The following is a 26929-nucleotide window of genomic DNA, read 5'->3' as shown; positions in this document are numbered from 1 at the left end:
GTGCGCATGCGCATTTGTTTATCGATGTGTCGTGGTTATGGATCACTGTGGATTTTCTGGAATTTATCATAATTCCCGTCTCGTTATCTTATATTAAATTATATGATTGAGCCAATTTATGTTTTTGATTTTATTTACGTTATACAAATGCTTTTTTATTCTGTTTTGAGAAAAATTATTTTGGTCTATATATCTAATGCACTGTAGTCAGTTGATTGGTAACGCCTTGATTTCTTCGTCAAATGTAAATTATCGATCCAAAGCCGAACATTTAGAACATTACTTGCAATTTTTTTTATAAGTCTTTTCTCAAGTGGTATTTTTTTTTACATAGTGGCAAGATTGACCCCTGTTAACATGTATAGTTCTAGCCGATGTCCGGATCTACGTAAATGTTCTAGACACACTACTTATACAATTGTGTTACGCTTCATACCAGTAGTATTCATCTTTTTATTTTAGCTTTCAAAATAAGTCTTTATATTTTCTTCTTCCTTACACTGTCTATACACCACTACACCCGTGCTACACCAGTGGCGGAGCCAGAAGTGAGTGTAACGGGTTGGTACGCCCATTTTCTTTGGTCTAAAAATAGGACGAGAAAAAAACAGGACGGTCATTTTCCGATACAATTTTGGCTATAACTTTAATTTTATTTAATGGAATTCCATAAATTAAAATGATTTCTAAAGAAAACTAAAAGTGCTCTTAATTGATTTAATTTTTTTTTTATAAATGACAAAAATAGAGAGAAAATCGTGACAAGAAAATGGCGATGAAAAAGGGGATATGTTGATGAATAAAGTTAATTATTGATAAAATTTGTCATGTCTGTCAAATATTATGTACTTATTCTTCAAGCCCATACCAAGAAGTTAAATATATAAACCCTTGCCTTTACTAATACGTACATTTTGATATAAAATATTTCATTTTGAGTCAGTTAAAGTGGAAAAATCTTGACAGGCCGGACTTTCTCTTACGTGATTTGTGTCGTTTTACAAGGTACAGTAAAAAAACACCAAAATTTTGAAAATAACTCAATGTCTGTCAATAATCCTTAACATATTCTTAAAGCTAAAAGTTAAAATTCACGAGCATAAAACTCACAAAGTTCAAGATCAAAACAGACTGAGAAGCTCAATCGCGTACACTATGGGTGATTGTACCTTTATCAAAGGCTCACATAAGCAACTGATGAGGAGCCTGAATGAAAATAACAAAGAGGGTCTTTTTTTTATCAAAGTTACAATTAACTGTGGAAAACAATTAAAAAAAAATAAAAAGTCCAAATATAGTAGTACGGCGTATTGATGTATAGCAAGTAGTGCTGTACCAGCCTTAGATCCAAGACTTAAAAAGCCCCGTGCAGGTCCGGGTGTTAAAAGAATAGGCCTGCAGCAGCGCTAAGCTTGTCGTAAAAGGCGACTAAATAGTGCTCAGAAACCTAGCCGGGGGCTAGGCGCTCTGCCCACAGAGCAACTGGGATGTGTGCCCCAGGTGGTGGAATGGGGTACCCCTAGCGTGTCACATGCTGGGGTTGTCAGGCTATAATACGGAAAACCTGACCGCAAACCATAATGGTGCACCGTGTTGGGAAAGATGCCACGTTCCTCGCACGTTAAAGAACCCTGCTGTGGAAATCGATAGGAGTAGGAACCTTTGCGCTCCGCCAAAGGAGGCTAAATTGCCCGACCTTACCCATCCCCCTTTTTCCAGTGGCAATCAAATTTTGTCGACCCTATTATCCTTGTGACCCATCCTTTTTATTTTCATTTCATGTTCATTTTATCATCCATTTCATGTTCATTGTCTGAATATAGCTGAAATATTGCTGCTCGGACGTTAAACCCCAACAAACAAAACAAACTTAAAAAATGAATTATATTTTCCCGTCATATTTACAAGACACCACGGACTCTCTGAGGAAAATGGAATCAATGAATCCTTTACCTCCCGAAACACTTCTGGTCTCCCTTGATGTCACTTCACTCTATACTAATATCCCACACGATGACGGTATAGAAGCCTGCAGAGAAACTTGGGAATCACGAGATATTTTGGACCCCCCTACCGACTGCCTCCTTAATTTACTCACTTTAGTTTTGAAGTGTAACAACTTCACTTTCAACGACGAACACTACCTCTAAATCAATGGTACAGCTATGGGAACGAAAATGGCTCCTTCGTATGCTAACATCTTCATGGGTAAATTAGAAAATCAAATAATCTCAACATCTTTATCGAAACCCCTCTCTTGGTTTCGATTCATCGATTATGTTGACATGAAATGGACTGAGTCGAAACAAAATTTAGACAATTTCATCACACATGCCAACAATGTTCATCCATCAATCAAATTCACCCATGAAATTTCTGACACTAAAATCACATTTTTGGATACTACTACGTTTGTAAAAGACGGGGAAATGTCCATGGATCTTCACAGCAAACCAACTGATAGTCACCAATACTTATCTCCCAATAGTTGTCATCCAAAACATTGTACTAAAAGCATACCATACAGTCAGGCACTTCGAATTCGGCGTATTTGTTCTTCTGACGATACCACCAACAAAGGTCTAGATGAACTCCGTGGTCATTTGTTATCGCGTGGCTATAAATCAACAGATATAGATCGGGGATTTGAACGTGCTAACAAAATCATCCGTAAAGATCTCCTCGAGTACAAACCTAAGAAAAAGAACAAAAGGGTCCCTTATGTGCTTACATACCATCCAGCCTTTGGGAAACTCTCGCAGTTACTGCATTCAAATTGAAAAGACATTCAAAAACATCCCAAGCTCTCCAAACTTTTTCCGGGGGCCCGGTCCTGGCATTCCGTAGACCTAGGAGTCTAAGAGATGCCCTAGTAAGAGCAGAGATTTCATCTCAGCCCAAACAAAATACAACGGGCCAGTGTCGACCATGTGGAGAAAAGAGATGTAAGACCTGTACCCAGATGCTGCACACCAAAACATTTAAAAGCTACTGCATTGGAAAGGAATTTGCCATTTTTTGCGACCTAACTTGCAAAACCGAAAATACCATATACCTTCTCCAGTGCCGATGTGGTATGCAGTACATTGGCGAAACAGAACAACCTTTCAACAGGCGTATGAATGGTCATCGCAGTGACTACAAATGCAAACCAGACCTCCCTCTAAGTCGCCATCTTAGATCTGCCGGACACAGCCAGGAGGATCTCCACAACATTGTTGTGACGATCATAGAACATAATAAAAACTGGTCAAAATGTAAAAGAGTATCTCGGGAAAGCTTTTGGATGAAGAAATTGCAAACAACTTCTCCAGATGGAATTAACGAGAAAAAATAATTCATTTTTAAGTCTTGGATCTAAGGCTGGTACAGCACTACTTGCTATACATCAATACGCCGTACTACTATATTTGGACTTTTTGGGTTTTTTTTTAAATTGTTTTCCACAGTTAATTGTAACTTTGATAAAAAGACCCTCTTTGTTATTTTCATTCAGGCTCCTCATCAGTTGCTTATTTGAGCCTTTGATAAAGGTACAATCACCCACAGCGTACGCGATTCTACTTCTGACTCTGTTTTGATCTTGAACTTTGTGAGTTTTAGGCTCGTGAATTTTATGAGTTTTATGCTGAGGAAGGATATCTGTTATCCGAAATATTCAATTTAAATGTTACCATCTTCTGGTGATGTTAAACATATTTAGACGTTTATATATTCTGAGACGTTGTATATATATATTTTTACAAATTTTTACGTGAATTATACAACGATTAAAAAAATGAATTTCAAGATCTTGACCGCACGAACTTTTTACAACTGGAAATTTTCAATTTGGTATCGGGTGTGGAAGCAAAGAAAATTTCTATGATATAAATGTCTGTCAAAAAAGATATGCATATTCTTAAAGCCTTATTAAACGGTACACTTCGATATAAAAAAAAAAAACAATTTTGAGGAAGTTAAAGGGGGAATATCTTGACAGGGCAGATTCTTTCTGTTACATGATTTGTGCATTTTTATTGGGGGGTATGTTAACAAAACATTAAGATTTTGAAATTTATTTATTATAATAATGTCTGTCGAAAATATTTATCATATTATTTAAACTTATACTTTTTTTTGCTATAGACATTTGAAATTAATTTAGAGATAAATCGACAGAATGAACTAAATCTTCATTAATCGACAAAGTTCGGCTTAGAACTTTACAACAATGGTTTTATGAGCAGACATCTTGTCAGGTCGAACTACATAAATATTCTTTGTAATCTACCTTAATTTGATGAACGCCCCGTGCAGGTCCGGGTGTTAAAAGAATAGGCCTGCAGCAGCGCTAAGCTTGTCGTATAAGGCGACTAAATAGTGCTCAAAAACCTAGCCGGGGGCTAGGCGCTCTGCCCACAGAGCAACTGGGATGTGTGCCCCGGGTGGTGGAATGGGGTACCCCTGGCGTGTTACATGCTGGGGTTGTCAGGCTATAATACGGAAAACCTGACCACAAACCATAGTGGTGCACCGTGTTGGGAAAGATGCCACGTTCCTCGCACGTTAAAGAACCCTGCTGTGGTATTCGATAGGAGTAGGAACCTTTGCGCTCCGCCACAGGAGGCTAAATTGCCCTACCTTACCCATCCCCCCTTTTTCCAGTGGCAATCAAAATTTGTCGACCCTATTATCCTTGTGACCCATCCTTTTTTTTTTCATTTCATGTTCATTTTATCATCCATTTCATGTTCATTGTCTGAATATAGCTGAAATATTGCTGCTCGGACGTTAAACCCCAACAAACAAAATAATTTGATGAACTATCTCTAATCGCCATGAACTAGCTTATAAAACTTTCACACCTTCATAATCAATCATGCAGGGAAATGGGTTTTGGTTCAATTTGATAGACTCTATGATGTGGACCATAGAAATATCCAATAATACCTCAAAATATACATTTAAACCTCCAAATTGATTGAAATATGTTTTACTTGATGAAGGAAATTGTCTTTATTCATTTTTTCTGATTTTTTTTTAAGACGTTCTCACTGTAGAATAAACGCAATACCAAAAATCAAACATAGATCAAATATATTGGGTAAAATTTACTCATACATTAAAAAAATGAATATGTATAAATAAGATGCACTGAATTTTTCTATAATTTGCAACACAATTAGTTGATACTTTGTTTTTCCTGAATAAAATTATTGTCAAAGCAAGTATTAACAGACATATCTCCGAAATATGTATCCTCATATTGTATGTAGTGTTCCTAGGCAACAATTGAACACTAATTGGTTTACAGACAAAATTATTTCACATGATTTTCACCTGAATTGAGCAAATAAACTACGTGACAGAGTTCACGTGAAATTTTAGATGGGGTTTGTTTTCTGTATTTGGTAATTAAAAAAAAACAAAAACAGTTGTGTTACAATATTCCCCAACCCAAATAATCATGTCAATGTCCGTCTACAACAACGTGCTTCCTTGTCCTATCAGCAAAAAAATCAGCATAGGTCTTGATTGAAAAAAAAAGAACCGTTGTCAATCTTCGACTACAAACGTACATAACAAAAACAATAGAAAGAAAACAAGCCAATCTACTCAAGTACCAAGAAAAAAGTTTCAATTTGATATAGAGACAATCGAGGAAGATGACACTCTGAAAGAAACGCGTACATGTACATGTATAGATGTCAGTCCAGAATTACCACATGCTTTTCTGAAAATAAAACGCACAAGCATAACAGACAGTATGAAAAAGAGGAAACTCGATTTCAACGCAAAACAAATCCAGGCAGACATTTTAACACAAAACGTATTTTAGGTAGGACGTGAAGAAACAGACAAAAAATCCTAACCGATCAAAAGTATCAAACATCATGAATAATGTGCATTCAATTTTAACAAACCCGTTTTGACAGATGTCGGGTTTTCAAGACACTTGCCTGGCACTAATGTTTGATAATGAAAAACAAAAGTGGTCATCGCACAGAAAATTTGAATGTTAAGCAAATCAGCACAAATGTATCATATATGCAAGCACCAGCTTCTCGACAAAATCCCAGAAAGCCATGCATGAACAATCTAATTCAGTTGATTGTAGTTTCCAATGTAGAATGGTAATGTTTTGGAACGACCTTCTGCTCAACAATACAAAACTATCCTCAATCATATACAAAGTAGTGTTAAAATTACATTCTTCAGATCCAGACTAATTCAAGTGGTTTTCCCTATTAAATCGATTTTTGATGATACTGGATTATCGTTCATCTGGGATGACCAAATACCATTAGAAAAGCAAGTATTAAAGTCAATGTATACAGTACAATTGAAAGATCAGTTTGGCAGTCTAACTCAAGTCGTGGCGACTTCTATTAAAAATTAGGACTAACTTTAGCCTAGAAAATTACCTGCTACGTTTCCAACATAGAGTGTTTATTTCTAAATTTAGTTGCTCAAATTTGAAGATCCCAATTGAAACCGAGAGATGGTCAGGAATCCCACGAGATAAACGAACAAGCCAATTATGAAGAAATGTAACAGACGATGAATTTCATTACCTGTTCATTTGTCAGAAAAGAGAAATAATTCTATAACTTAGGCAAAAATATATGTCTAGTTATTATTTACAATATTTGAAGAAAAAATTATTAATTTATTAAAACTATGTCATACTAAAATATACAAAGACCTCGCTCATTTCATAAAAAGATTTTAAAGTTTACTGTGATGTAATTTTATGTATTTGTTAAAATTGTGAATGTATTGAGTGTGGTTTGTAAAATAGTTGTTTGTTGTGACTATATGTGTATATGTGTGTGAGTATTGTCCTACTTAGGTATACATCAAACAAATACACCAGATACAATTAACAGACGCTGTTTATTCAATTAATCTTTTATAACAACATGTCACATTAATTAAATGGTAAAACAAATTAACTCAATAACAGAAAAGAATATATAAGTAAAATAATGAAAAACCCTGGTTTGATAAAGATTGTAAACAAGCCAGTCAAAACTTTAGAAATTTTGAAAAGAAATTTAAGAAAATTGGAAGTACTGAAAGCAGGAATAATTTCATTGCTGCGGAAAAGGACTATAAAATAGTTTGTTTTAGTAAACTAGTGTGGATACTGACTGATATTGCCCGTGGGGCAAGTATGGACGCAGACTGGTATTGCCAAAAGACCAAATTTGAACATACATACGTTTTGTCTTGATTAAGAGTAACCAATGGAATCAAGATTCTAGCGCAAATCAAAGCAATGTAATCCAGGGACAAAGACCAGTCATGAAAAACAGACAAACACAACAATGAACAGAAAATAAATAAAATAATACATACAAAGTAACAAATGTAAATGAGAAACTCTGACTCCACTAAAAACTGAGAGCATGGCCCAGATGCACCGGTAGGGTGAACGTGTTTGCATTGTCCAGAAAACTCATCCATTTACTGAAACCAGTAATTGAATTATGCATAGAAGCAATCATTAATTAGTAGTTAGTAAAATCATATCAAAATTTCATAACAATTGATCAACCATAACCATAAAGTCTTCGCACGAAAATCAAATGAATATGGACGACGACACGGACGCCGCCGACGATGACATCGCTGTCAGCACCATTTTTCAACCTTAGGTCCAAATTAGTAGTGTATGATTTGCTAAGGATTTACATCTAAATGTCTTTGTTTTTACATTAATCCTAGTTAAATAGTTCTCTAGCAAAGGAGAATAAAATTTGCCTAATGGAAAGATTTCCACTTACACTCATTACTCAACGAAAAACATTCGAAATTCTCATGAAACAAATATACAATGCCGGTACATAAAGGACTTCAAGGCTAAACCCATCGGTACTGACCAACAGTTAACACTTCAAAATCAATATTTCAAATAAATCTTGTATCAAACAATTTTATTTAATTCTAAATAGTCACATACATTTTTTAGCCTGAAAAATGTTTCGTTGGACAAAAACTATTTACTTGTTTTTTCAGCTGTATAAAAATATCAAGAGGCACTGCCCAACAGTAACTTTTTTTAGAATCTTTATTTGTATATATATATAGACAATTGATATAAGAGGTTGGAAGTCCGTTCTGTCATACCCCAAGCAAAGTCAGGAAAAAGCTTGCCAGACAATTTCTAGCACTACTGGAGTTATAAATTATAGACCATCATTTTAAGCCTAAAAAATGTTTCCGGTCACCCTACTGACTCTCCTTCAGACCCCTACTCATAAGTTTTTATTTGAAATTTTGAAGAAAAAAATAACGTAAAATTCTGCCGATTGTCTTTCCGAAAAAAAGAAGAAAATTGAAAACACACATGTGATGAGTCTGCTCTTGGTCGTGGATAATCCCTTTTTTGAATTCGGCACTTGAGATATTTTTTGTTGATAACACCTCCGTCAAAACTAAACAATACTCATGCGCCGAATCCCAAAAGTGATTAGGCTGTGGACTAAGTCTATTACATGTTTAGTCTTTGCATGTTTGGTTTATATTGTATCTTTATGACTTATTTCATTTCAAATATATTAAATGAAAATAAAAATTCCTACCTACCGACCCTACAAAATTTTAGAATAGTGCTCGGAATCATAACATTATTTTTTTCGGCCTTGGAAATTTCTCATCAATTGACTGGCGTGCACCAATATCTGTCTTACATGCACTTTATCCCAAAAAGATTTTCTGGGTCAAAGATTCAGCAAAAGCTGCTGTAGGCTATACAATGCTGTATATAGCTTGCATATTACAAATCGAATCACCAGGTCACCAATCGACATTAAATCACGTGATAAGGCATTAATTTTAAGTAATTTAATGAATGAACGTGTGGTCACATGACAACTAATTTCCCTGAATACACAATGACCCACATTCACGGGTTTGACTATCCCCGGGGACGCTTTGATGCTTTACACCGTCCGTAAGAGACCCCAAATGATAAGGACGTTAAGAAACATTTAGTCCGCCATGTATTACACACATGAGTGCAAACCGGGTCTGTCAGTATTGAGTATATATGTTAGCATGAAAACGAAAATTAAACCAAAGATACGAACAGTCAGCTGAGTGTATGTTACTCATATCGTGCAAATTATTGGCTAACACTGTGTTACAAAAGATTTTTTTTTGGGGGGGGATTTTAGTGGTTTATATCCACTAAGACAGTCGAATTATCTCCTAGAAGCAACGATGCTCTAGCTTTATAATGAAAGAAATGAAGTGAAGGATGTAAAGGATATACGGAGAGTGCTATTTACTTTATTGTTATAGTGTTATTTAACAAAAGAGTTTCAGCATTTTTGGAAGATTTTTAAACGTAACAAGAAACAGAAGCAACGTAACATCGAGATTGAAACATAACATCGAGATTGAAACGTAACATCCAGATTGAAACGTGACATCGGGATTGAAACCTAACATCGAGATTGAAATCTAACATCGAGATTGAAACGTAATATCCAGATTGAAACGTGACATCGGGATTGAAACCTAACATCGAGATTGAAATCTAACATCGAGATTGAAACGTAACATCCAGATTGAAACGTGACATCGGGATTGAAACCTAACATCGAGATTGAAACCTAACATCAAGATTGAAACCTTATACGAATTTTTTTTAAAGAACTAAATCTTACAAGTGCTGATGAAAAGCGAGTACTTTTTTTCAGAATATGATATCCCCTTAGTCATAAATGAGCAAATCAATTGATATATATTTCAAGATGAAATCTAAAATGTATAAGAAATTCAAAAATGATAAAGCTTGTGGCCAAGACCAAATAGTAAATGAATACATAAAATCTGATATCCTTGAAAGAGTTATTTAAAATTTTTTGTAAGTTACTCCTAAACTTGCAATCAACAAAACCTAAATTGTACTCTAAAACGGCCACTGCAAGACAAACATATACAAAATTGGCACTAAATTATTTTAGAATCGAGTAAAGCGATTAGCTATAGAATTTTAGAAAACCTACTTTAAGCTGGAAGTTAGGAATTTGTAAAAGTGTTCGACACTTGTTTTCCGATCCCATCCAGTTCTTTATGTATTCATCTTTACTTATCATGTTATATTTCTGAATAAATACTGTTTACACTAAGTTGGAAGATTATTTAGGAATTTTGAAAACACAAGATGCAATCAGTTTTGTAAATTCAGAACTACAAACGTTGAACGAATGTTGATAGAGAAAACAGAACTTGTAATTTCTGAAATACGAGAAACATTGGTGATGAATACCATTTTATCATTGAATGCCCAGCATTTCTTGAACAAAGAAAGAAATTCATACCAAAGTATTATTATCAAATATGCAGTACTTAAATTCTCACAGTTGATGTCGTGTACTAAGCAATCACTGTTGAGGAAACTCTATAAATTTATATTATGTTTAAATAAAAATATTGTCACTCTAGCCTGAAAGACTGTGTAGCCATACGCTTGAGATCATGCATGGACTTTATATTTTCCTGAGCTCACTCCGTTGTATATATATTGTACATATAATTCACTGTGTCTTGAAATTATGTAATAGAGATAGAATGAAATGCCGTTGATTCGTAAAAAAGAAACGAGTCCGAAGGCTTCTTTCTTTCTTTGTCACAACCCAGAACAGTTTCTGTCAGGATCTGTCAGGGAATAGGGCAAAATGTGTCCCGACCCCCCGAGACATCCTCTGTCACACCCTATTAGGATTTCTGTTCTATCTGCTGTCGTCGAACAGAAATCCTGACAGATTCTGACAGAATTCAAGAGACGTTAGAAGTGATCGCAATTGTATAATATCTTAGCAAGAGGCTCCTAGGAGCTTGAATCGCTCAACTGGGTCATTTTTCGTTTTTCAATAACTCTAACAAGGAGTCGTCTAGCAAATTTGAGCAAATCCAGTGATGCAGAGATCAAGTAATGATCTTTTCAAACAGAGGAAGCATCATTGAGTGAAATAATATTGTGAGTTCGGCGGGATATTGAAATGCATGTTTCTGATTTCTCCCATTTTGCCAGACTCTTACAAAAACTTACCATTAATATTATTTAGTGTGTGTCACAAGGCGTATTAGTTACTAAATGTAGAAAACATAAGTACCAAAAAAATACACAAAGGGAAATAAAAAGCACGGAGCTCATTAAACTGGAGTGAACTTTGGTGCAACGGAAGTTTGCCTAGATCCTACTTGTTGCAAAATACCAGCCACGTTGATCTTTGAATGTCAATTCCGGCGAAAACTGTCATTAATTATAGATAGCACGGCGTAGGCCAAAATGCCTCAGGTGCGTAGAATGTGTGTCAACTGTCTATACATGTGTACCTATGATCTCAGCCAAGTTTAAGACCATCAATGTTTTTTTTTATTTAATGAAATTAAGCTAACATACCGTTGTTTTTTGACAGCTGGAGTTTGTAGATCATATCGGATATGAAAATTATAGATTTGTCTCACAAATGGCATCTAACTTTGAGCATTTAAAATGTCTTAAATCTACGGTTTTTGTATCCCTGTCCCGGTAGTTAATGTATGAATCACTGAGTTTTCTCTAACTGTGAATTCTGGTGACAATTTCTAGAAAGGTGTAAGAGAGACTAAAATTCAATTCCCTGGAACCTCTAGAATGTTACCTTAAAAGAAGGATTTACTGAACTTTGAAATCAAAATCGTTGCCTTTATAATGGAAAGTAGTTAAATGGCCTATTTCGAGTTTATTTGAAAGAGACAGACTTCAAACTATCTGCAATGTCCTAAACTCAAGTTCAACTCAGAAAATAAGATCAAGAATTAATATTCCGATGGTTGAGGATCGTATAACTGTTCTACTTGTTTGATGCTTTTTGTACCATATTTTAATTTCACGGCTCACAATATAGGACATAAAATCATATTTTTGGTACAATTTACAACATCCTTGTGTGTTTCCAATAAAGATGTATTTTTGTCGTTTGCAATACACGTCGTCAATATATGTGTAGTGTTATGTCACATGTGTTTGTTTCTTTAAGAAAATCAAAGCAAAGATAAAACGTATTCCATCATTTATTACTCATTTATCATACGTAACTTCCCGAGTTATGGCATTATTACAGTATGATTAAAGTTATTATTAAACATCCGGGTATGTGTTACTATTTGTTACATCAGTAATCCACTGATTGACGTCACGGCTGTCCAACTTCCGGTTGGCCGTGTTTATCCTCTCTCCACTCTCCCTGTTGTTTGTTTGAAGTGACCGATTACCGTCCTGGATAGCAACTTGAAACACATAAATAATACATTCGTATATATATATATAGATCAAAAGTAGAACAAACCCCATTTCCACCATATTTCCAAAAATTGTAGAACTGGAATTTTTGTTTGCGATGCAATAGCTGCAATAAACCACATATTTTAACTAACCCAAAATAAACAAATACACAATACCATATTTCATTAAAAGATGGACTGTTGCTTTTTATTTTTTTTTCACAGTTCATTCAAGGCATGCAGTTTATGGTAATGCCATTTGTTTTCAATACAAGAAGGTCAGATAAGCTTTATAAAACCTATCATCCTTAGTCTGTTTTATATGTATTATATTTATTTTTCTACATTTAAATGTCAGTGACCACATGAAGAACATATGTTGTATTTTAATGTGTATCTTTCAAAGATAAAATAAAATAAATATATACTTTACCTCTTTCTTCACCAATCCCTTCAAGTTGTAATCCTTTCAGAAGTGGCAGAGTTTCAGGAGTCGGTTTTTTAGGTTCTGACTGGGGTTTAGGTGGAGTCGGTATGTGTCGCTTTTTTGGCCGCGGTTTTTGTTTACTGTAACAAAAAACAATTGATACACAATGTTACAATTTCAAAAACATGGGTGCTTCTCCCCACTGAACCAAATATATATGTTCTATTATCCAATCGTTTGTCTCAGACGACGTACATGTACTGAACGAATCGCAAGTAGAATTATTAACGATTCGTACCGGTAAAACGTAAAGATATACTTTGTAAATGAGCTGCATTCATACTGTTGATTTTTCTTTCAGTCTTTTTTTGGCAGCTGATATGTTTTAAGTAATTTAAAAATAGCCTTGGAATTGATTGTATTATATATATGTTAAATGGTCATGAGGGGAACAGAATATTAAGTACCCCGAGCTACCTGCATTTGCCTGAGACTTAATCTTCTCCAAATGAACAATTAACAAGCATTTAATTATACTAAATCATACGTCATATTTTCTTCAAGAAAGGTAAGTTGTATGACCAAAATTGTTTATTTTCGTCTGAACATGTTTTATAAAAAAAATACCTTGTTCAATAATCTTTGTTATCAAATAAAAATGGGAGAATAAAACAGAAAAATATGAGTGTAAGACTATTTTACGACTATTAGTGAAAACGTAAAGCAGGTCTTTTCAAGTCATAAGTCAAAATGCTACACTAGATTTAACAAGAATAAAAACTGAAGTACCATGTATCGGAAACCTTACCAACAGTTGCAGCTTGGTTTTTGGCATTCCGGTAGTTCAAAATACTTCATCAACAGAAAACCTGTCAGAATAACGAACACAATTCCTGTTAACACGCTTACTGAAAGCAATGCAGTGTTAACTGTATTTTCTTGATACCGGAAGGGAGTTTCAGTGGTGCCCTCTGGAGGTCCTGTTGTGGATTGCGGAATGGTTACCTGGATTGTTGCAGTTCCAACACGACCACCTGTATCAGTGGCTAGCATAAGGACATCAAATGCAGCTCCAAGATAGTAGGTACTTAAATCGTCTTTAATATATATACTTCCATTCTTTAGTACACCAAAAAGCTCGGCCCCACTGTCGTAAGTTTGTACAAGCGAGTAATGAAATGTTCCATACTTAATAAGGTCAAGGTCAGTAGCCGTCAAGGTCAGAACGATTGTTCCTATTACCTGCCAATTATGAATCGTCACAGTGTACGTATTAAACGGAAATGACGGTGTATAGTCATTGACATAACGTATGTTTACAGCCATCTCGCAAGAATCATATAATCCATCGTAATCTGTGACATTTATAGAACAAGAAAAATCAGTCGGAGTACCCACGCTGTCAAGATCATAATCTCCATTGAAGCTGATACGTCCAGTGGTACTATCAATTAATATACGTGATGTATTCGTACCGCAGTCAATCGAGTACCTGTGTGTATCACCTGCATCAGGGTCCCGGGTGTTGTATCGTGTCAAGGGAAATTGATCACCATTCTGTAGTATATGTTTTTTAAATTTCTTGTATGACTGTATACTTACTTACCAAAGATTTGTTCAAAAATAAAATACTGCAATAAGTATGATCACATAGAAATAGACCGACGTCATTAATACATTCAGGGATAGTTATTTTCCGTGTACAGTCCTTAGTTCTACGTGTTTCTCCGCTGTTTTTAGTTTTAGTTATTAGTGTTTTGAGTTGTCTTTAGTTATAAGTGTTTCTGTGTTTAGTTTTGTGTATAGTTAGATATACGGTTTTGAGTGTGATGGTTAGATATAAGGTTTTGAGTGTGATGATTCGATATAAGGTTTTGAGTGTAATGGTTATACTTGGCCTCACATAAATAACATACTGTTAAAATTTTAATAAAAATATTTTCTACGACTTTATTGACACCTACCGTCGTTTAAATTGTCTTAAATGACTTGCTCATTCGTTTAGCCAAACGGCTTCTCCCTAAACGAGTCGCTTATTAGCTTAAATCATGCGTAACAAATCCTTACGGGAAAATCCCATACTAATATCCGCCATGTTGGTTTCTACGGGACGATTTGTTTACAAACGAAGTTCGTAAGTTCCCGTCGAACTCCGGTGACAATCGTCTGCTTGATCAACTTCTCGGTATTGTACGTTGTTGGCGTAAAATAAATCCGAGATATCCGAAATAACGCCGAAATGCATTCTGGGTTCTTCGGTTTTTGGACAAACCATTTAAACGTAAACAACATCTCCTAGCAACCCGATCACTGTAAACATGGCCGACTTTTTACAATGTAAATATTGGCACCGAGAATTAAAATCTGTCCGGAATTTAATGATTCGATGTTTAGGGAGAAGCCGTTTGGCTAAACGAATGAGCAAGTCATTTAAGACAATTTAAACGACGGTAGGTGTCAATAAAGTCGTAGAAAATATTTTTATTCAAATTTTAACAGTATGTTATTTATGTCACGCCGAGTATAGATATCAATGTTTAGTGAATTGTTTTTGTATTTCATTTTGGTTTTTCTTCTTTGTTTTTATTTAAAAAAAAAAACGTCATTTGACGCTTTGGTATGCTAATTTTTTTCATATTGTCTAAGTTCATGTCTTTATTGTATGACTCGTATAATTTAGTTCCATACATATTTTTTTAAAGTTTATCCATATGCACCATGAGAACCGATTTGTTCAACATGTCATAATTTTCCTTTCCTCTTTCATCTATATTGACTTTTTATGAACAACTCGTCGAGTGTTTCTAGAAAAGCAAAGGACGCTTACCCTACCGATGCATCTGATCCATTGTCCCATGTTTTAGTTGAGTCTCATTTGCTTTCGTTGCTTTAAACTGTTATTTTTTTGGTAATTTTATATTTTTTCCTACGTGTGTGTGTTTTCCCCGTCTGGTCTTTGCTCCTGTATTACATTGCTTTTAATTTCCGCAAAATATTGGTTCTCTTGATTACTCTTTGACAATAACTCACATAATACCATACGTGAACATAAGACTGACAGTGAAAATGCATACCACTCCTTCGTTTCTGGAAATAGAATAATGTGTCTGTGAAAAAGAAGGCCTCTCATTCAGGTTCTGTACCTGTATGGCCAATACATCCTCGTCATGTTCCTTACCATCTGTTACCATAATATACATTTCTATACTGACATCAGTTAAAATATCAAAGTCAATGTTGTGTACCGCTGAAGTATTGACAACTCCATCTGAAATATATATATCAAAATCATTGCTGTGTATCGCTGTGGTGTTGCAAACGCCTTTTGAAATAAATATCAAAGTTAATACTGTGTATCACTGAAGTTTTGACAATGCAATCTTCAATAGATATCAAAGTCAATGCTGTGTATCACCGAAGTGTTGATAACTCAATCTACAAAAAATATCAAAGTCAATGATGTGTATTGCTAAAGAGTTGACAGCTCAATTTATAATAGATATCAAAGTCAATGCTGTGTATCACCGACGTGTTGACAGCTCAATTTACAATAGATATCAAAGCCAATGCTATGCTTTGCTGAAGTGTTGACAACTCAATCCACAAAAGATATCAAAGTCAATGCTGTGTATTCCTGAAGAGTTGACTGCCCAATTTACAATAAATATCAGTCAATGCTGTGTATTACTAAAGTGTTGACAACGTCATCTAAAATGAATATCACTGTCAGTGTTGTGTATCGCTGATGGATTTATAGCGTCATCTGAAATAGATATTTCAGTCCATTTTCTGTATCGTCGAAGTAGTTACTTCTTAAAGAAAGGCAACTGAGTCAATATGTGTCGTTGAAGTATAGACATGGTCAACGTAAATTGATTTTAGAGTCAAATATGTGTGTCGTTGAAGTATGGACAGTCAACTTAAATTGATATCAGAGTCAATGATGTATGTCGCTTAAATATTAACAACGCTTTGTAGTTAGCAAAACATACTGATATAACCATCGTTAAAATGAATAACAGTGTCAATTATGTGTGTTGCCGAAATGTTAACAACTTCATCTAAAATAGAATTTAGAGTTTACTGAATATATGTATGTTAGGAAATTTTTGACAATGTGATATCTTGAATATATAGCAAAGTCAATGTTGTAATACTATGAGCTATTGACAGTCTGCGTTCGATCTTCCGTGGATGTGTTACACCTGTTGTCGGGACCTTTCAGAGCTTACTTAAAGGTGTTTCTACACAGTGATAAAGACCTTTTTGTGACCACTGACGTTATTCACAGTTATACTCAGGTATAAAGACCTTTTTGTGACCACTGACGTTATTCTCAGTTATACACAGGTTCTTACTTTTCATCATATTCGTTCTTTTATAAGATTAAAAATAAAGTTTCTTACTGTTGTCAATTGTAAAGTATTTTACAGCATCAGCAGGATCAAAGGTCGCTGAGAAGTTACGTGGGTCTGCCGCGTCACCGTCTTCAACGGTAACGGTAAACAATGATGTTGACAGTGCAGCGTTTTCTATTATGTTAATGCTAGCCGGTAAGTTCGTAATTTCAGGCTTGTCATTAATATCTGGAAAGGAAAACGAACAATTATGTGCTAGCTGGAATCAGAAAGAATTGCCAGTAATATCTAAAAGATTAAAGGATAGCCATGATTCATAAAATAAGAGGTCAGTAACGGCGTATTTTAGTAGAGAAATGAGATAAGGTCGTGGGCAGGTGGTATCAGAAAAAGCGTTATTATAACAAAAACAAAAAGCGTACTATTTTTATATACGAGAAAATGTGTCAAATGTCAGTAATAATAACGGATACAAACAAACCGACAAAAATCCATTTCTTCTAACCACAAGTTGATAGTAAGTTGAGAAGATTGCCATGTTGATATTTCCTGATGAAGGTCGAATATTTTCGATAAAGCTTTTTTGTATTCATTTTCAATTTCATCGCAAGAGCATAACAAAATACACAATTTTCATGTTGATGATTAGTCAGCACATGTTGTATTAGTTTCTATTTCGGAACTTCTTGTTGACGCTTGACTCGGAATCAAGATTTTTTTTATTTATTTTCTTTGGACTTGTCTTCTTCAAGATCACTGGAGTCGATAGTAATAGTAATAGCGTATCAACAAAATTACGAACACTAACCCGATTCATAATCAAGTCAAGTCAAAAAAAAAAATCTGGTAAAATAGATAATACACACATGCAACCGGATCAGCTGGTACTGCAATGGTCCTGACTTAATACAGGTATTTCAAACGAAATGGTAGGTTAAATGTAAATTTTACAGCGCGCTTTACCTCCCTCTTCCATTGCGGCGTGAATATATCGGTGTTGATTAAATAGTATTTGCATGCTATTGCGTCATAATCGGTAAATCAGCAGTCACAAAGAACAATTTACACACAAAAACAATCATTACTCATTATTTTAGAAGAAGCTGAGTATTTTTTTCAACCAAGGACTAATATATATATAAATAAAGGTCTGAAAAATTCCCAACGATGTTAGAACTGTCAAATTTGCGATGCAAATTTTTGGTCGTTTCCTTCGCGGGACTCGAACTCGTACCGCTGCGACATCTATGGCAACACCGCCTGCACAAAGTCCAGTCCCCTAAACCACTCAGCCAGCTAGTTCTTTTCTATACGTTTACATATCTTCCCTGTATCAATTTGATCCGATGGAGCAGTGTAGTGAATAGAGTCGTCACATTCTGAGACGTTTGTATATATATATATATATATGGCAACACCGCCTGCACTAAGTCCAGCGCCCTAGACCACTCGACCAGCTAGTCTATATAAAAATATTGCTTTCGCTGGCCGGGTCATTAGGACATTAGCAGTGTAGCGAATAGTCGTCACATATCTATAAAAGAATTTGTTTTGAGAACTTTTGAGACGCATTTCCTAATATACCAGATTCAGGAAACTGTTACGCAGATATTTGTGGAGTTCAAGGAAATCAGAGTAGTTAGTGCTTGCTTCAGCGTAGCGAATCAATTGGAAAGATAAGGAAAAAAGTATGTAGGAGAGGATGATAAAATATGTATAGGATAGGCGTTAGCTGAAAAGAATGACAAAAAGATACATATATGAAAAGAAATTATCCGGAACGAAATTTAATGAACGTTATCTGACAAAACAAATTAAGAAAGATATTAAGAATTATCAGTGTGAAAAATGGTAAGGCAATACTTTTTTGAATAAATATCCGCAAAAATAAGTAAGGTAAAACTCGGGACAGATAAGTACGCTAAAAATCAGGAAAGATGATTATGGTAAAAATCAGGAAAGACGAGTATGGTAAAAATTAGAAAGGATAAGTATGGTAAAAATCAGGAAAGATGAGTATGGAAACAATCAGGAAAGATCAATATGGTAAAAATCAGGAAAGATGATTATGGTAACAATCAGAAAGGATAAGTATGGTAAAAATCAGGAAAGATGAGTATGGTAACAATCAGGAAAGATCAGTGTGGTAAAAATCAGGAAAGATGATTATGGTAACAATCAGAAAGGATAAGTATGGTAAAAATCAGGAAAGATGAGTATGGTAACAATCAGGAGAGATAAGTATGGTAACAATCAGAAAGGATAAGTATGGTAAAAATCAGGAAAGATGAGTATGGTAACAATCAGGAAAGATGATTATGGTAACAATCAGGAAAGATGAGTATGGTAAAAATCAGGAAAGATGAGTATGGTAACAATCAGATTCAACATTAAACAGAAACAGATATTTGTTAACATGTTTCGGTAAAAGTCATTATAGAAAGGGCTAGCGAAACATGAAAATGAAACTAAAATAAAAAAAAAACATGTTAGAATACCTGCGGAATATGTACATGTATGAAAAGGAACGGGAAAAATGGTTGTGGACAAGAAACAAGAAAGATGGATAAGAGTTTAGAAATAATTGTCAGGAAAGATGGAAATGAAACGCATACAAGACATGACAGATAGACGTGGAAACGGGTTAATGAATGAATATGGAATAAAATCATCAAATGGTGCAGTTAGGTCGAATTTTCTTCTAACATTGCTACATTCTTTCAAGTCCTGATAAAGCTGAATGCAGTGTTGAGAGTGTATTTCTAATTTAAAACCGTTTGAAGAATAATTCAATGACTAGACAAGGAAAACAGACACGCACAGATAAGAACATCAAGTAAGCTTAACACAATCTTAGCTGTTCAAAATTATATGGTAAGAAATCAAAAAAAGTATTAACGTAGCATTTTATATTTATTTTACGAAGAGAGAATATCATCGTCAAAACATATGAACATCGATTGAAGTTGAAATCAAAGTGAAATTTAAAAAAAAAAAATGAAGGATGACATACCATAGGAAACCATTTTTTTAAATGCTGATACTTATTTCCTCACGACTAATGCTTACTGTTCACTGATACTGTTAATGGTAACTGTTCACCGACTTTTTACTCTGTTAAGGTTAACTGTTTACTGTTACACAGGCAAATATTTTTCACGTGAAATTCATGTTAATCGATCTTCACATGAAATTCATGTGAAATTCACATGAAATTCACATGATTTTCATGAGAAATTCACTAAACACGAATTTCATATGAACATTTCGTGTAAATTTCACGTGAAGGCTCCTTTCACCCGAATTTCACGTGAACTCTGTCACTTAGTTTATTTGCTCAATTCAGGTGAAATCATGTGAAATTCGTGTGAAAATCACGTGAAATAATTTTGCCCGTGTGTTACTTATTATACTGTTAATGCTTACAACTCACTAATAATAGTTGTTACTCACTGTTAATGCTAACTGTCAACGTTCGTGGCCCGACTGTGTTGTAATCATCTGATGCTGTGATTGACAGGTCATATGCTGCACTAGCATGATGACGTAATACATTTGACGTCAGGACTACTTTCCCAGCTGTTAAAATGTTTTTTTTTATATGACATTGCTTTTTTGATGTTTGTGTGAAGCCAAGAAAAATGTTTTTACATTTTTTTTCTTTTAAAGATTTTTTCCTTTTAAAGAATGTCGAGCATGTTTTCGGTCTTTTTTAATGTTGCAAAATGTTTGATCATTTCAAAACTCTATAAATATATTATTCTAATATCTATTCTTATCCATTATTATTCTGAATATACAAAAATACAAATCCTTAGTAAGTATTGAAACTGTTAGTATGCTGTACATGTATTTCAAAGACTAATCTCTCACAAGTGAGAAGGGTAAGCCGACTTTTGAATTACTGGTTTCAATTCTGTTGTTACTCATCGACAATGCTAATGTTTGTTTCCTTTTATTTTATTTATTTATTTATTTATTTTTTGTAAATATCTACAAAGACATTCGGTATGATTTTTTACAGGTTTGCCAACACTAGTTATTAAACATATTTTCTTTGAACGATATTGCTCATCGTAGTATACATGTATGGGCCAGTATTGCAGTCAGGTACATGTATTATACATATACAAAACATTATATTTTACACTAAAGAAAACATGTTGCTAAATGCATTTTTAAATTAATACTTTATAAGTTCGTTATTATAAATAAACCTCCGACAATACAATTTAAATAAAAAAATATGAATCATAATTGTAATCCTTCAATCATAAGTTTGTTGCATTAGGTTCTAATATCCTAATATGCTATTGTATACAGAAGAATTTACGATGTGCGTTATCAGTTAACTTAAAATGTAAAAATTTCCAAAAGATCAAAGATAATAAACTATTTACAGTCTAGAACATCAAATGGACCACCAGTTGGATCTGTTGTCATGGAAAAAGATATCTGGTCATTTTCAGGATCGCTCATCACCACCGTGAATATGACGTCACTGTTGACAGCTGTCGTGGCGTCGATCGTAGTTGTATCTTTAATACACAAGCATAGATACTGTTAATGAAAAGAAGATTTTAACTCATTGCTTGTACAAAATTCAGTCATAAGTACACTTGCAGATTAAGCCAGTTTGCAATATGATATTTCAATGTTTGATGATATTTTATTGGATTCCATCAATATACAAAGACAAAATCAAACATAATATGAATTAGGCACAGCCTATACATGTACTTACGTTGGTTTAGGTATTTAAAACTTCCTTAACTCATTGCTGTCGGCCTGTCTGATACCTAATCCGGGTTGGCTGAAAGTCTATTGTTAGCCTAGCATGCGATGCTCGGTATAGTTTCTTGTGAGAACCGATTACCAACTTAAATGCTTTATAAAAAAAAATTCTTAAAATTGATTTGTACTGTTCAACTCAAACAAAGATAATTACTGTCGAGATTCATAAATACTGGGTCATGATTCTTGTTGATGGAAACTGTTACAGTCCCCGAGGCTTCGTGTTCGTCGTCATGACAACGCACTGTCATCAAGTAGCTGGACCTGGTGTCATAATCCAGTTGAGGCCAATCATTTAAGTAAAACGCATACTCTGCAAAAAAGGTAGTAATAACATCGGATAATCTAAAAATATAAGCTAATGTGAGATAACGTGAGTGTTTTTTCCATCTAGCAAAATATACAATACAAAAAATCTAAATGTGTAGGGCATTTGGCTATGAATATTGCCTAAATATCAAGGAAAATTATTTTTATACAATATAAAAAATAGCAAGGAAAATTATGTTTATACAATATAAAAAAATATCAAGGAAAATTATGTTTGTTGCATTAGTTTATTCTAATGATGTCTTAATTGTGCCACAAAAGGTCTGAAAAATTCCCAACGATGTTAGAACTCAAATTTGCAATGCAAAGTTTTGGTCGTTCCCTCCGCAGGACTCGAACTCGTACCACTGTGACATGTATGGCAACACCGCCTGCACAAAGTGCAGCGCCCTAGACCACTCGGCCAGCCAGTTAGGCTTTTCAGACCTTTCTATACGTCGACATATTTTTCCTGTATCAATTTGATCCGATGTAGCAGTGTAGCGAATAGAGTCGTCACATTCTGAGACGTTTGTATATATATATTTACTGACAGTAAAAAAAGCAGCATTAAACAAGGTTACCTTTATTGAAAAAAAAATTGTGTTGTGAATGTTTGTTAATTTACAAACCAGAATATGATGTTGAAAGTTCAATATTTTGGAATCAATAAGAACATTAGTATAATTTTAAAAATTTATGTAATATGCCTTCTTAGAGACTGAACAATAACATTTTTTGTAAGGTAATTGAATCCATTATGTAAATTCTTAATATATTTATAACGAGAATGTAATAGTCAAAGAGACGACAGACCGATTGGGGAGAAAAATGTTAGCTAAAGGCCAACCATTTGTCTGCAATAAATGACAATGAAATTCTCACACCTCTGCGCAGGCTGCATCTGGCTCCAAAATGACATTATACATAGTTATGGCAAAATAGTTGCCCCGCATAATCCAGCAACATAAAAATAAACTGAAATTGTGCACGAAACAATAGATACAGAAGCCAGAATTCCAGACTTTGGACGGGTGCAAAAGATGCGACGGGGTTAAAGTACTTTTGTGTGATCACTACCCTCCCTTTTTAAATCTGGCCACTGCGGAAAAATATTACACAAATCAATTCAAAAATATCAGAGTCCCATGTTAAAACAGAAATAAAGAAACTGATTGTACTTTACACACATACACAACAAGACTACTAGCAGTTAACTGACATACTGGCTCCAGACCAGCTAAACACATACAAAAAGTTGTACCCTCATCGTATATAATGTCAATCCCAATTCTTCACATGTGGAGTTGAGGAGTAATCAAGGGAACCAAGATTCTAGCGGAAATTAAAAGAATGTAATCGAGGGATAAAGACCAAACATGGAAAACAGACTCGGACTCCACTAAAAACAGGGAGCATGGACCAGGTGCACCAGTAGGGTAAGCGTCCTCTGCTTTTCTAGAAACACCCGCCGAGTTGCTCATAAAAAGTTAAGTCCGGGAATGACGAAAAAGGAAAGGAAAGCTAAGAAACCTTGAACAAATCACTTTTCGTGCTACAGATGAATATACTGTAACGATCCAGGAGTTCATGGTGACGACCATCAAACTTCTGTAGTGATGACTTCAATCTTGTAGCAACATAACCCTGTTCCAGAAGCCTAATTGTATGAAGTCAATACAAAAAGTCTGCGTAGTTACGGCAAGCTCTGGCATAATGCATAAGTTGACATATGAAAACTCCATACGCAGGTGCTGAAGGGCTGATGCCACAGATGAAAGGAAAGTTTACAATACGGAATGAAAAGTCATCGGATTTGTCAAATAGTTTGGCATGATTCGTCATAAATATATCATACATCATGATTACTCATTATTTGAGATGCAACATTAATCATACAATAATGACACAACCTGTGTCATGCCAAGAATGTTCGTAATAGTATCATGATCATATATTCATACCAAAAAAAAAATGCTGTCTTTAACGCTTTGACAACAATATCATAAATATATCGTCTACGAATTCAACGGTTTAATTAACTTATTCAGTGAGTACATGTATTGAGCTTTCCTTGTGAATATTATCACCGTTAGATAAAGTGTGGGAGATACGTATTACTCGTTTCCAGGATCTGACAATGAGTTCCTTGTATCGGTTGAAACATATTGAGAATGTTGTACCAGCTTGTAGTATTGCAAACATTCATGAAGTAATTTTTTCGTCTATATAAAGACTTCGTTGGTTCAAATCCGAAACATTATACGAGTAAATCGAACAAATTATGATATGTAAACACCATATGATGGTGACAAGAGACATCACAATCTAAAAAAAAGATAGTAAACAATAGGGAATGAAAAATCATCCCTTTTATCAGAAATCAAATCACTGATATGAACATTAAGAAAAAAAAATATAATGTTTGCATTATTCAAAGAAATTTCGGCAGGATACATATCTTTAGTATAAGTATTGAAATCGTCGTTGCAGAGCCAAAATGTCGTCCACTATCTGAAGGTGTTATTATTTTTTTCTACTAAATTTTGTTAAAAGGATCTTTATTTATTCTAGTCATCAAGTGTGATCGTAACAATACAAAACGAGGTCCGCAATGAGTGATGTACAATTGGCTCCCATGGCGGTTCCAATGACTAGATGATAACTAGTATCGCAAAAGCTAGCGAAAATACTGATACAATTTGAGTGATGAAAGCATATCAAATGAAGTCTAATTAACCTAGTTTTTCGTTACTGGAAATGATCAAAAAGAATTCGAACAAATTCACATTCCGATTTATTAAAGGACCATTTAATAAGATAGGCGAATTTTTATTTTATGAGATTATGTGGAAGTAGAGAAATTAAAACTTTCATATGGGCATTTAATTTATCAAGCACTTCAAACGAGTTTTTTTACACTCTTAAAAAGTTACTTCAATTATTTTCCTAAGTTTTATAACAAAACTTTATAATTAGATTTTTATGTTACTGGGTGCACTAGTAAGTAAAATAGAAAGTCTGGTTGTTGAGCATTGACTTGAAGAGAAAATAAATGTATATTTATAAGGAGGTTAATGAACTTGTATCTTTAATAATTTCCATTCAGTATAAGTATTGGGTACAACAACACTGATTCTATAACATATACCCAAGATGTAAGTTTCAGAACATAAGCAGTCACACGTCATAATCGACCTGTTGCACCAGAAATGGTTACATAATTATACAATATAGGTACATTAATACGCATGGCGTATGACTCAGTAAACATTGAAATTAAATCCGCACCATATAATACGTCAAAGCTGTTTGAAGAAAATAAGCAATGCATCAAAATTTATTTAATTCCAAGAGACAAATAAGTAAAATGAACAATAAATACAAATATTTTGAATGTTGTAAAGTCGATTAAAGAACATTAAAGTTTTGAATTTCGCGAGGAAGGTGGAAGCTGACTTGTTTCTGTTTGGTATATTGGAAGTCGTCTTCAAACTGATAATGAATCAAATCTGAACGAGATTTGGGATTTGCCGTACATATGACGGTGAAAAAAAATACAAAATCATTATTTGGTTTACATAAAATCTTTTATTTCATTCAAAAACGAAAACGAAACAAAACAGCAAAAAACAAAGATTAATCGGATACGCAATCGCAATTTGTTTATATCGTATCTATGATGGCGGTCTTGATTAATTTACGCATACCAGAAAAAAGTAGTTCCGCCGATCACGTGAGTGGGAGGAGCCAGAAAGTCGATAACCTGCTAATGTACGGATACAGCAAAAAAATAACCGTATACCTTTATTCGTTTAACAAATAACCTCATTGCAGGATAAATTATATTATCGTACCTGGACCGGATGTAGGATCGACCTGTCGCACCAGAAATGGAGCGTTGTTGACGTCATCCATATCACAATACCATTTATCAGTTATTTCTGTTATTGCTAGGTCATAAAACTTCTGCTGCTGGAATTCATCTTCATCAACGTACAACGTGTGTGGTAAGTTAGTTATTACAATACCCTAAAATAGTTTATAACCAGCCCCAATGATAAATAGTTTTTAATGTACATGCAGGGAGTGTGAGATAGCTTAGACATTAGAATCATTTAGAACCAATTTATTCATATCTTCTTAGACTCATTGTTCGGGATTTTAAAGATACTTAATGCACATCAGGAGTTGTAATCTAGAGAACAAAGTCACTTATTAACCAGTGTTCTGGGTTCGTGATAACGACCACCAGGCTACGTAAGCTATAGCAGAAAATGCCACCTACCAACTAGTGGTCTGGATTCGTGATAATGACATTTAGGCTGTTTAATATTAAGCAGAAAAAGCCACCTACCAATCAGTGATCTAGGTTCGTAATAATAACAATCAGGTTGTGTAATCCAGAGCAGAAATTGCCACTCACCAACTTGTGAATTAGGTTCGTGATAATGACTTTCAGGCTGTGCAATCTGAAACACAAAAGGCCACCTACCATCCATTGGTCCAGGTTCGTGGTTGCCAGAACAATACGTTTACTATACAGTCACTTTAACTGTTGGGGACAAGATACATGTAACTTATTCTGTGCATCCAGGAATGTTGGGGCTAAATCAGCACACATATAGTCAGTTTTACTGTAATGCCGTTTGGGGGAAACCAACCGTGTTCTCTACAGTCAGTGTTACTGTGGAAGGGGGAGATCGAGAAACCAACTGTGCTTTGTGCAGTCAGCGTTATTGTTAATGTGGTAGGGGAGAAACCAACCGTGTTCTGT

General features: G+C 34.5%; 1 protein-coding gene across 1 annotated transcript in view; it reads right to left on the bottom strand.

Moving 5' to 3' along the window:
• Positions 1–12036: 12036 nt before the first annotated feature.
• LOC148597757 (cadherin EGF LAG seven-pass G-type receptor 2-like) overlaps positions 12037–26929 on the bottom strand; it is a gene marked incomplete at its 5' end in the record, with an annotated part of 34396 nt that continues 19503 nt past the window's right edge. Inside the window, 9 exons of the mRNA XM_088562078.1 lie at positions 12037–12270; positions 12698–12831; positions 13500–14248; positions 15766–15959; positions 17098–17277; positions 20503–20628; positions 21450–21587; positions 21998–22156; positions 26010–26184. Coding sequence (XP_088418204.1) covers positions 12122–12270; positions 12698–12831; positions 13500–14248; positions 15766–15959; positions 17098–17277; positions 20503–20628; positions 21450–21587; positions 21998–22156; positions 26010–26184 — 2004 coding nt within the window. The remainder of the gene's footprint in view (positions 12271–12697; positions 12832–13499; positions 14249–15765; positions 15960–17097; positions 17278–20502; positions 20629–21449; positions 21588–21997; positions 22157–26009; positions 26185–26929) is intronic.

The sequence above is a fragment of the Perna viridis genome, chromosome 14 (genome assembly GCF_037379345.1).
Source record: "Perna viridis isolate PV_CMFRI_1.1 ecotype Kerala chromosome 14, ASM3737934v1, whole genome shotgun sequence".
In the NCBI taxonomy this organism is placed as follows: domain Eukaryota; kingdom Metazoa; phylum Mollusca; class Bivalvia; order Mytilida; family Mytilidae; genus Perna; species Perna viridis.
The sequence above is the reverse complement of the archived record's forward strand: the minus strand, read 5'-3'. Positions and strand labels throughout refer to the sequence as shown.